The sequence below is a fragment of the Nestor notabilis genome, unplaced genomic scaffold (assembly GCF_000696875.1).
Source record: "Nestor notabilis isolate BGI_N333 unplaced genomic scaffold, ASM69687v1 scaffold34826, whole genome shotgun sequence".
NCBI lineage: Eukaryota > Metazoa > Chordata > Aves > Psittaciformes > Psittacidae > Nestor > Nestor notabilis.
This window is the reverse complement of record NW_009933939.1, coordinates 1-12,669: the sequence shown is the minus strand read 5'-3', so window position 1 is coordinate 12,669 and position 12,669 is coordinate 1. Positions and strand designations below refer to the sequence as shown.

Here is a 12,669-nt window from a genome sequence, read left to right as displayed (position 1 = left end):
TTGGCAGTGCTGGGCAACGGTTGGACCTGATAAGCTTAAAGGTCTTTCCCAACCTGGCTGATTCCACGATTCTGTGAAGCAATACACGACTGATTCAAAAGGAGTGACACACAGAGGTATGTTGTTTGCTTCCTTATGCTATGCCCAGCCTTTCCTGTTGTGCAAACATGGCACAGTGGGTAAGGTTTTCTCTCTTTCTCTTCTTTCTCCCTTTGGCTAAAACCTTGCAAGTCTCTTAGACTTCAGCATGGCTTCATGAGTGGAAACAGCCCAATCAATGTAAGTGAGCACGTTTCATAGGCATTAAAAACAGACCTGCTGCACTGCTGGGGACCAGGACAGCCCCTGTGACCAAGCTGGGCTCCTTGCAGCGACCTTTCTCTGCCTTCTCTCCAGAAAACACCCCTTCTGCCTGCACCCAATGCTGCTGAGGCTGTTCCACATCACCCCTTCCCAAGCCACATCCCAGGGCTGCAGTCAGAGGTGCCTTGCTCTGAGCCTGGCCTCAGGAGCGGGGCATCTCCCCCTTGTACCTGCTGTCACACCAGCACTGCCAGTGCAGTTTCCCTCTGGTTCAGCATCATTCCTGCAGCAACACTAGAAATCCCACCCCTCATGTGGTACACGAGTTCTTTACACTTATGGCTTATAACTCTCTTGAAAAAAAATGTTAAAAAGTGGGGTGTGTATAGCTAAAATACACCAATAGCAATGGAATTCTATAGAGAAATACATCCCTGTTCTTCAAGTTGTTCTTGAGCCATAAAAATGAGTTCATGAACTTTCTGCAGAGGCAGAAGTTTTGCCAAGCTTCAGAGGGAAGACATGCAATTATTTTTCCGCAAAGTGGAATATGCTCCTTTGCCTTGATCATCCTCTTTGTTTTGTGGTGAGAGAATAGCACCACCTCCTTCACACATATTTACTTAACAGGCCACTTCCACAGCCTTAACATTAACTAATTAAATCCATGGTGTAGTGTCTGCTGAGTTCTCTCAAGGACAGCCCCATCTTGCAGTATACCATCAGGAGGATACTTGTACATCTACACACAGTGAGACAAAGCAGGCACTGGGCAACACTTTGTTGGCAGCAGAAACCTGCAAATCTGTTCTGCTTTAGCATTAAAAATAAGAAGTCAATTTGCTTGGTTTCAAGTGCCAACAAACCCAGCTACTAAGAACCAAAGAGATGCTCTTTTCACGGCTGAATAATGGAGCATTTATGTTCTCCATGGAGCACATGGAAAATTGATCTGTCACGTCACTGCTGCCTGGTGTATGAGAAATGCACTAGTGTTTGGTGCCTGGTAAGAGTGTTGCTGTTAAGACAAATCAGAATTACATGTCAGACACAGAGATCAATGCAATCTCTTTGCTTGCAGAAAATATGCTTAAAGTCTCACTTGTCTCCACCCTGTAGAAACAAAGGGACAAGTTCCCCACTCAGAAAACTCCAGACAGCTCCAGCTTGCTGTTCCCTCCCAGAGGATTATTTCTTCTTATGCCCAGGGCACTCACTTTTGCTCATCCCATCCCTGCATGAAGTCCCGGAAAAACCATTGCCAGACTGCCCAGCAGCAAGCAATGCACCACCCAGCCAAATTAAGGGGCTGAATGGGTTGCTCCTTCCCCTGGTTCTTGGGCAGCATGGGGAATACCCAGAGCTATAAACATGCTGGTTCAAAGCCTGTTGTGGGCAACCACAGGCTGGATAACAAACATCTCCACTTTCATCGAAGCCTCTTTGGCCAACGTTGCTCCTGCCTGAGTGCTTCATGGTTGGTTGCTGCCCAGCCACCAGCACCACATACTTTCCAACTAGCCTTAGAGCCAGTAAAACTGGATCAAATAGGCATGGGGATCATCAAGCACCATGGTCCTGCAGACTATATGCCCGCACCCCAGCAGGGTGGCAGGAGAGGGGCTGCAGCAATGCCCCAGAAGGGACTCACCAAATGCCAGCACGTCCTGTTGATAATGGGTAACCCACAGAGACAGTTTTGTCCCCTGCTGTCCCTTCTGTCCAGAAGCGTGGTTTGGGATGGAACTAAAGGTAGCAAAAGCAGAGTGTAAATGCCAGGGGTTTTTTTCCCCCTAAAATACCTCTAGAACAGAGGAACCTACAGTGAAACTGTGATAAAGGGCCCAGAGCATGTGTTGGCAGCTCTTTGGAAAGAAGAAGCTGGAGAGGGAGAGAAGAAGACACCATAACCTCTTCCTCATTGTAAAAAGAGACGTGGTTGCTAATTTTACCCCCAGGGCAACTCTGTATGAGGAGAAGGGCTGCTGCTTCAGCAACTGCTGTGGCAGCACTTCTAAAGAATATCATCCTTTGCATGGCAAGTCTCACAAGCATTAATTCTGTATGTCTACATAGATACCATAACCTGATCCTGCCTCGGCTGTAGTGGTACTTTGTATGTACATTTGAACCCTTATAGGTATTTCAGGAGTGGGGGCCAGGATCTTAATCTGAGATGTTTCTGCTTCCCTAGATGGGGGTTATCACAGGGCTCATGGCCAGGACTGAGAGCAGAGACCAGGGGGGAACTGGAGATCACCAAGGAGCTGAGTGAACCGTGTACATTGCACCTGCCTTGTCAAACCCCTGGGGCACAAGTCGAAGCAAAAGTCCCAGAAAATGACCCCAACTCAAGAGCAAGTTTTGCTTTAAAAGTAGAGTAAGAGTTTTCTTGAGGAGCTGTGCTTCTTGGGGCTCTGCAAAACTGAACGGGGCAAGAAAGTCCTACTGACTTTTCACTTTACCCATGTCCTGAAAGAGTCTGTTACCATGTGCAAAACTCCACTAACGCAGACAAAAAGGTGTTTCACCCCACACTGTCCATAATACTTCTGTGCTTTGGGCTAAGTCTACATCTTAATCATGACTTCCTGTCCACCTCCGATGCGTGACTCCAAGGGTGCGCTCTGAGATTGATACCAGTCATGGTTAGGGAAGGAGAAACACTCTTTAATGTGCTTTAACTTCTTTTAAATACAAGGCTTCTCCATAAACCTGTTTGAAAAACTAAACCCCCTTCCTGCCAAAAAAAATTCCCATTTTGGATTTTTCTTCCCAGCCTGAACTGGAGCAAGAGATTGGTTGAGGAAGCAGCTACCAGGTAAATTCCAGGTTAGGGGAACAGACACTTGTTTTCTGACCTTTGCTGCCTGAGTTCAACCTAAAGTGCAAACCAGCCTCTGGGAAACCTGGAGAACAACCTGTGCAGCCCAGAGGAGAAGCAGGAGTCTGAGTAAAAATGCTTTCAAGGTAGGTGCCATCAGTGCACACCTTATGGTAGGGGGCTTCTCTATACTATGTTCCCTTGCTCCTTTCCAATGAAGATGAGGTTAACCTCGGTTTGCCTGTGTAAAGGACAGAAACCTTCTCAAAGCAAGCTGTCCCACTTTCCTCTGCCTGGGGAGCAGGCTGGTGTAACACCCAGTGCGGGTGATGCAGGTCTTGCCGGTGCCAACTTCTCCCCCCACTGACTGCATAGGGAGCAGACAGCTCCTCCCAGCCACTCTCTCAAATGCTCAGCTTAAAGAAGAAATGAACTGATGTTTATTGTGGACCTCCAGCTGACAGAGGAAGTCTAACTGAAAACCAGGATCGAACTAGAGGCTGCTAATAATAACACTTCCCCATTTCTGTGCTAAAATCCTTTTTTTTTCCATGATCCAAGGCAAGGAACAACACTGCTAGAAAAATGACAGCTTCTGGAAAAGCTGTTGTTTCTGGCCACGAGTGAAATGGATGTTAAAAGCCTTGCTGAGTGCTCTTCACAAGGACAGGGATGACTTTAAACTGTAGGATGTTTTTCTTCTGTTCCAATTTGTCCTGAAAACAGAAAGTAAAGTAATTTCCACCTTCCAGCCAACTTCTGTTCTCACTTTTAGCATCATATATATATTGAAAACAGTTGTCTGATTTGTGTTCTTCACAAGTTTAATGAGTTATCATCATATATACACTGAAAACAGTTGTATGATTTGTACTTCATGTGTTATGATAGCATGTTCTTAGCCTGTTGATTCAATCCCATCAATTTTTTATCTCCTTTGCACATATCTTTACTGAAAAATCCACACAGAGGTGTTTTTATTTATAGTGCAGAAAAAGGTAAAATACAATAAAGAAAAAAGACAGGCTTTAATCCCAGCAGTTCTTTACTGAATCTCAAGCAAGAAGGGGAAGATCCAGGCGCCTCAGGTTCCCACAAGGCTCCTTTATTAATCAGTGACCTGATGGAGGGCTTGTACAAACATAACATCAAAGCACATACTTAGTCCTGCTCTGCCACCCAGGAGATCTCAGGTGACATGGGAACAACGAGCCACCTCTGAGGGCAGGTGAGATCCTCCATTGAGGTCTCACCTGCGTGGAAGCACAGAGAGCACCAGCACTGCTCAGCTCCTGGCAGCAAGCAGGAGGGTGAGTGATGCTCCCCAGCAGATAGCTGGGTTTCTAACCACTGCTGTCCTGCAGCAGGGCTGTGAAGAGCAGAGTAGCACAGGGTGATGAAGGATAGGACATATGCAGGTCAGAATAATTCCCAGACAGAGGTACGAATCAGGGCTGAGGTCTTTGTGACAAGGTCCCTGTGTCAGGGGCCAGCAGCAATTATGGCAGAGGCAAGGAGGAGCCCAGCAGGAGGCAGTGGACAGTCATGTGGCCGTAAGAGGAGAGTATTAGCAGTGAAGACAGCGGTTGGCACTGCCATCCCATCCATGGAGAACCTTTACTCTTTGCAAAGAGGCTCCTCTGGTCCCTTAGGAAAGATGCTACGGAGAAGTCACACCTTCAGCTTGAGATGAAAGGGGACATGATGGTAATCAAGACCTCAATCTAACTGATGCAGAATCACAAACTGGTTTGGGTTGGAAAGGACCTTAAAGCTCATCCAGTTCCAACCCCCTGCCATGAGCAGGGACACCTTCCACTAGAGCATGTTGCCCAAGGCTCTGTCCAGCCTGGCCGTGAACTCTGCGATGGATGGGGCGTTTACCACTTCTCTGGGCACCCTGTGCCAGGGCCTCAGCACCCTCACAGGGAAGAGCTTCTGCCTTAGACCTAACCTGAACTTCCTCTGTTTCAGTTTGAACCCATCACCCCTTGTCCTATCACTACAGTCCCTGATGAGGAGTCCCTCTCTTAATCTCTACTATTCCATATATATTAATCTCTATTAACCCATATATATAAATCCGTATATATTAATCTATATATTGCTTAAATGTCATCTGTACTGTCGGTAAAACGAGAGGATGACTGCCTCGGGAGATACTTGCCCTGCAAGCCTGAAGATGGCAGCATGGGATAGACTAAGGGCCACAAGCACCATTTCCAGTGAGGACTGTGACTGGTGACAAACGTGCCAGGGCCACTTGGTGTCACAGTGCTGAATCCCACACCTACCTTGCCTCCAAAACTGGGTGACCACATCCCAGTGGATAGATCCTCCCTGGCCTGTGCTGCCTGTGCAACATTATGGCTGACCTGAACTACCTATCCCCATGGGTGGCATTAAATGCTGCCAGCCAGCAACGCTCCCTGGCCGCTCTCTGGTGTAGACATTCCCTCCCTTCCTCTAAACGTCTTCCAAAGGCAGCATGTCTTTTCCTGACTGTAGCAGGCAGATTCTGCCTTCGCTGACCCAAAAAGGAAAATGTCACCAGCACAATTTTGGCCTGAGTCTTGGAGTTTCTTTCTTGCAACCGCACTTCCAAAGTAATCAGTGGCAGGTTTCTCACTGCCTTCAGTCAAATCAGGATCCAAACAGGGTGCTGCAGGTAAACCTTCATCCAGGATGTTTAAATTTAGACTTTGAACCATTGGTTGGAGCCATTACTCACTTTTCTATACCTATTTTTTTAGCTGAATTTCGTAAAGAAATGAGAGTACTGTGACCATGTATGTTCAGCTGACTGAATGTCATCTTCCAAGTCCCAGTAACTTTTAGTAGTGTTGGCCAGTTTTAAATCACCATCCCATTGGGATTAAACTCCTACCTACAAACAGGTAGACAAGCAGAGGGTAGAACCTCTCAGAAGAGGGGCGTGATGTGAGCTCTGCTTCTCATGCACTCCTGAGAATCAGTGCACCCTTGACCTTCACATAGTAGAAGCTCAATAATTAACAGTTGTCACCAACCATATTCATAGAATACAGAATGGTTTGGGTTGGAAAGGACCTTAAAATCATCCAGTTCCAACCCCCTGCCGTGGGCAGGGACACCTCACACTAGACCATGTTGCCCAAGGCTCTGTCCAACCTGGCCTTGAGCACTGCCAGGGATGGAGCATTTACCACTTCTCTGGGCAACCTGTGCCAGCACCTCAGCTCACTTCCAATCTGAACTTCCCCTGTTTCAGTTTGAACCCATCACTCTTTGTCCTATTGCTACAGTCCCTGATGAAGAGTCCCTCTCCAGCAGCCTTGTTTGGTTTGTATTGGTTTAGAAGCATCTTAGTTTCTGACTTCTTAAGTATTTAAGATCTCAACGTTGCTTTGAGGGTGAATCTTTAGTATCCACCAGTTCATGCTCTAGTCATAAGAAGAAATGACTCCTTTCTCTCCCAAACCCAGGACAAATAAGGTAGTTTCACTGCTTCTTTTTGTCTCTTAAAACAGAAGCCTCCACAGCGGGAGTTTAGTTATTGGGTTGATTTTCATGAAGATTTTGGGTTGATTGTTGCAGCTTCTCAAAGTAGCCGCTGGAGAACAGTGTAAGATTTGCAGAAGCAAATGGATGAAGAATATTATCCACCCAATTCAGGTGATAATTACTCCTATGAATACTCTTTTAATGAAAGCAATGTCTGCGAAATGGGCAACTATTTTGTATTTTACACCTACCTCTCTACTGTCCTCTACACTATGGCATTTCTGCTCAGCCTGCTTGGAAACAGCCTAGTGTTATGGATCCTACTAAAATACGAAAACCTCACATCTTTAACGAACGTCTTCATCATGAATCTCTGTGTCTCTGATTTAGTCTTCTCCTGCATGCTGCCTTTCTGGGCCATGGACCAATCCTTTGGGTGGATTTTTGGTGAGTTCCTTTGCAAGGCAGCAAATGCTGTTTTCTCCATTGGCTACTACAGCGGCGTTTTCTTTCTGACACTCATGACTATCCTGCGGTACTTGGCCGTAGTGAACCCACTTTCAACCTTGAGATCCCAGACGCAGTGCTGTGGGTTTCTGGTGAGCTTGGCTGTTTGGACTGGTAGTACATTAATTGTGGTTCCTGAGGTTATCCACACCACAGTGCAAGAAAACCTGGGGGACAAGACCTGCGATTATGCTGATTGGAAATGGAAGAAGGTGGACATTTATCAAAGAAATGTACTCTTCCTGCTTTCCTTTGGGGCTATTGTATTCTGTTACTTCAAGATACTGATAATCCTGCTCAGAACAAGATCCCGCAGAAAGCACAGAACTGTGAAACTCATCCTCACCATTGTGTTGGCTTTTTTCCTGAGCTGGGCACCTTACAACATCCTCAGCTTTCTGACTACTTTTCCATCACCTACCTGTCAGTATGAAAAAGACTCCAACCTTGCCTTTCACATCAGCCGTAAAATTGCTTTCTTCCACTGCTGCCTCAACCCTGTGCTCTATGTCTTTGTTGGAGTCAAGTTCAAGAGGCATTTGTTCCGTTTATGCAGTCAGTATTCACCCTGTGGCCACAAGCAAGTGTCCAGCCCCAGGGTCTGCTTTCAAGGCAAATTCCACTATGAAGATGCCTCCATCTACTGAAGCGAGACCTCACTCTCAGCACTTCTCCTGGATGAGCTTTCCAATTCTAAAAGCCATAGATAGCCTCTAATTCTTAGAGGCACTTCCCTGAGAAAGACACAGAAATGTCCTCTTTGCAAGCATGCTGTGTATGGAAAGTCACAACAAAATGTATTTGCGGTGGGATGGGGAGCTGAGGATGCTAAGCAATTGCTTCATTGGCCTGTAAGTCTTATCTTTATGTTTTGTGCAGCGAGATGGATTTTCTCCCATGTAGAGTTTCTTTTTAAAAGCAGAAGAAAAATACTTGCTTTTTACTTGGGAGCTGAAACATCAGGTTTTAACATAAACAGTGTTGCGTGTTGCTTTGTCACCTGACTTAGAATACCTGGATTGTATACAGCAATGGACACATGCATTTCTGTAGCCTTTAATGATTTACAGTGTTTATCAGTGCTGAACTCACTGGTTCTCTCTTTTGGGTACTCTCAGGATTCACTGGCCTGACAATAGCTACAAGAACTCTGAGTCTCTGAAGTTCTCAGTACAAATGTTCTTTTATCTGTTGGTATATATATATATATATTTAAAAAAGTAGCTTAGTGTAAAAGTAATCTTTTGGATCTGATATGGGAAGTCTGGGAGAGCTCTAGAAAGAACACAAGCTGTTAAGCAGATACTTCACTAGGATAGTAGTTTTCCTCCTGTTATTGCAGGCACCTTCCAGTCTTTGAATATCCCTTCGGGAGATTGCAGTGGATCAGCAGCCCATCTCCAGAGCAGCACAGAAGCATATTTGCCTGCAAACGCTCTCTCCCTCCTTTTCTCCTTTTGCCATGGAGCTGAGAAGAATTAAACTTTCTAAGAAGGTTGTAGCACAAGAACAAGTCAGTCCAGGTATCTCATTACTACAGTTATTGCCTAAAAGTTAAAAAATTAAACAGGTTACTTATTAATCCTACAGGGGAACTCACTTGTGTTCAGACAAACCAGGGAAAGGTAGAGGTTGTCATATATCTTGTTGTGGTGAAGACCAGCCTTTGGATCTCATCACCTGAGAAGAGACATTTGAAATGAATGTGGTTGTTTCTGTGCACTTCAACAGACTTTGGACTAGAGACTCAATACCACCAATTATGAAGAGACAACCTACTGAAGGACTAATGAGTCCAAATTCTTCTTCCTGCTAAGCCAGGACCACTTCTGGGCACAAGCAAAGATCTACAAGAGGAAAATGCTATGACAGGGAGTGAAAGAAGGTCTCATGTACCTACATCATTCCAGCAAGCTGTCATTTGACTTGTGGCACTAGAGCTATACTACCCTCAAATCAATACATTTTACATGTCTCTAAAAAAAGTCAAGAATTAACAGAAGCAATAAAATGAGAGATTGAAATATCCTGCTCTGTCCAGGTTTGAACAGGTTATTTAAACCTGTGTGTAGCTTAAGTGTGCTTTGTTACAGTATGTCTGAGCATGTAAAGGGAATGCTTAATATTACCCAGTTGTACTCCTACCTACTATAACCAAAGTAACTCAGAATGTGGAGATTTCCGCTCCTGATCTAATAAAATGGTACTAATAAACATTCAGAAATTCAATGGACTACTACATTGTGACTGTGGTTCTCTGCCTTTGATAACCACCTATTAAGGTATTTGAAGAAGTAATTGTGAATTTTCATAGATTAATTTAGCTTGGAAGAGACTTTTGGATGTCCTCCTCCAGCCTGCTCCCAGCAATTCTATCTTCCCGGTTAGACAAGTTTGCTCGGGGCCTTGTCTGGTCAAACTCTGACAATCTCCAAGATCAGAGACTGCATAACTCTTCTGTGTCCCTGTTCCAACACTTAACAACTCTCACGGTGAAATTTTTTCCTTCTACATGAAGAAAACTTCTGCAACCTGATGATGTTGCCTTTTCCTTGCCTTCTCTATGTCCTTGCTGGCTGTTCCCAAACATTTTTGTCCTGCATCTGGCTGGTAATGGCTTCCAGGAGGATTTGCTCTGGATAAAACATAATGCTCAGGGGACCTTGAATCTTTAATTTCACTCCATCAATCAACTATTATGTGGTCTGACCAAATGCAGAACTGAGAGAAAGAAGTCTGTGAAGTGAAAAAGGAGAAATTAATTGGGTTTGGAAACCACAGTCTATCTGGGGGAAGGGAGTGGTGTCAGACTGTGTGGTCGGAGTACAGTGCCAGGGGTGGCACCTCTAACCCTAGTTGCAAGTTACGGTTAAATGGACATGCTCTCGCTGCTCTGATTAAGTCCATACTAAATTCCACCCAGCAGGAACGGGAGGACAATGGCTTCTCCCACAGGCAGCTTAGCTGGATTGAGCCCTTCTCCCTAGCTGTCTTTACAGCAGGTCAACACAAAGCTGAGCATCACTGCCACAGCCTGTCAGAGCTCCCACCTCCCGTGCAGCCATGGGAGCTTGTACCAGTAGGGAAAATCCTCATGAGTAAGGGGCAAGGCACCAAATTAATCCTTTCCACTGGTAATGCAAACTGTCTTAAATAAAATAGGCAAACTTAAAATCCAGACGTTTCAGAAAGCATCCTGTTCTTACTAAAACAAATGGTTATTTTGCTTCTGATCATAATCAGAGCAAGAATCAGACTCATAAGTGGGTGCAACAAATTGGGCAAAGCACAGCATGCACTGCTTATTGCCAGAAGGATTTTCACTGGGAGTCAGGATATCACCATCTGTAACTCAATATTTTGAAAATACCACCAGTGTTATTAAAATCATAAATAAAATTCAATTTTATCTTCTCCTTATGGTTACTCAGCAGTTTCAAATGCTCTTGCTCATCCAGTGTTTAAATAGGAAGGGCTTGTCCTACATGGAGAGTTTGACTGATAAATGAAGGGAAGGTAAAAGAACATACACATATCTTCAGTTTTACATCTAAAGAACAGTATAATATGGAAGATCCTGACTGGAGTGAAGCAAAGAACTGAGAATGGCAAAGGGAAGTGCAGGGAGTGGAGTACTCTCTCCATAGACAGGAACTGCTGAGATATCAAATTCAAGATATTTCTGAGTCTGTTCCATCCCTCCAGACAATGCTGCCTTCTGAGGTATAGTTCTGTTTCTTGGTGGTGATATCCTTCCAGCCATCTGAACCAGCTCTTAACCTCCTAAACCTCAGTATGCTCTTTATACATATGCCACACATCTCGGTGTATATAAAAGACTGGTTCATTTAAACTGCACAGTCCAGACCCTGTGCCCTGGTTCTCTCATATCATTGCTGATCCAGTTGAAACAGCACCAAACCAGTTCAAACTGCTGGTACCTACTTTGTCCACACGAGAGTGAAATTCAGTCAATTCTGAGCAGTGATAGCTCCTAAACCTGATGTGCTCAGGTGGAAGTCAGTCTCAACAGCTGACAGCTTCCAAAAATCAAAACTCTTGACCCTCTTTTGTTGCTAAGAAATGAGAAAATATAGCAAATTCTAAGGAAGTTTTGGTCAGCTATGGGCATGACTGGAAACAGCACGTTTTTCTCAGAAGAAATTGTTGTCTGTATAAACAGGCAAGAATTCAATAATTAATGTCAATTATTAAATATTTCTGAAAGTAGTTTATCACTACACAATTAAAAAGAGGAACACTCTGTTGTACTTGATTATTTTTGAGTGAGAGGTAAAACTGCACAAAGACTTTATGAAAACACATTAAAAAAAAAGCCATTGCAGTGAAATAATGTGGGATTTTATTTATCATCATTTGCACCTCATGACCCTGAGCTTACTTTTGGAAGACACCCAGTTATCTGCAGATCGATAATAATTTGTTTTCAGCAGATGCTCTTGGCCCTGTACTGCATGATGCCATAAGGAGCGTGAAGTCAGCCTGAAGGTCACTTCTGAACTATGCAAGACATCCCATCATGTTTCACGAGTCATGTACCCCCAACATGCTTAGCCCTATAACCCGCACTTCTGAGGGCAACAAAATGCTTTTGAGCTATGCAAAACCATACATTAGGTGAAGGTTAATCACCAAAACTTACAGTCATTTAGTCATCCTAAAGTTGAGGATATAAAAATGAGGATGACGGTGACATGTCAATGACTATACACGATATGTATTTCCTCAAGAGCGTTGAAAATATGATGCTTTGACCTTATGGCTGCCTAAGCTGAAGTTTATGACGCTAATATAGTCACAAGCATTGTGACAAGAATTGATGACAAACTGTTTGGTCACAAGGTTTATTTAAAATCATTTATTTACCAAAGCAATGTGGAAAAAAAAAAGCAAAGAAACTGAGTTTTCAAGTACGCTTCAAGTGCAAATCCAGCGTAGCCTATTTCAGCTGCTGTGAAAGAAATGACCTTTTAAAGAATCACAAGTGTTACAGAAGGCTTAAAATCTGGAGAGTGGAAATACCTTGCTTTTAGGAGCTGGTGTGGGCGTGTTCTGGAGCTCCATGCACTACATACCCCCACACCCCACCTTCGGAAGGGGACCTCTTCCAGTTTCACACCCGCTTTCTCAGAGTTTCTTACCATTTGAGCCTTTATTAATCCCTGCCTACGTCTTTCAGCTGTGGGAAGAGGATTTTCCTTTCGTCAACCTACAAACGAGGGCAGAAAGGGGAGATCTGCTGTGCCTGACTTCCACGTTCGCTTCAGTTGTCCATGCGAAGGGCTCGGTGAACTGATGCACAGAACTAAAAAGATAACCCAAAACAAACACAACCCCACCAACAAACCCATGCCGAACTGTCCAAAGAGCAACAGGCGCTACTATATTAAAGTTACGCTTCGTGGCCGTGCTTCGGGGTAGCAGAAACAAACACCCTTCAAACTAACGCCCCAAACCCTGCGGCTGTGGGGAAAAGCGGTGATTTTCCCCACAAAGACAATTTAAACCCCCCTGTTTCCACCGCGGCGCCT

The 12,669-nt window shown here is 44.5% G+C and overlaps 1 protein-coding gene across 1 annotated transcript; it reads left to right on the top strand.

The window, feature by feature from the left end:
- Positions 1–6,750: 6,750 nt before the first annotated feature.
- Positions 6,751–7,764, top strand: XCR1 (chemokine (C motif) receptor 1). The gene has a single exon (XM_010017091.1). It carries the CDS (start codon positions 6,751–6,753, stop codon positions 7,762–7,764), a length of 1,014 nt encoding a protein of 337 aa, XP_010015393.1.
- Positions 7,765–12,669: the final 4,905 nt, after the last annotated feature.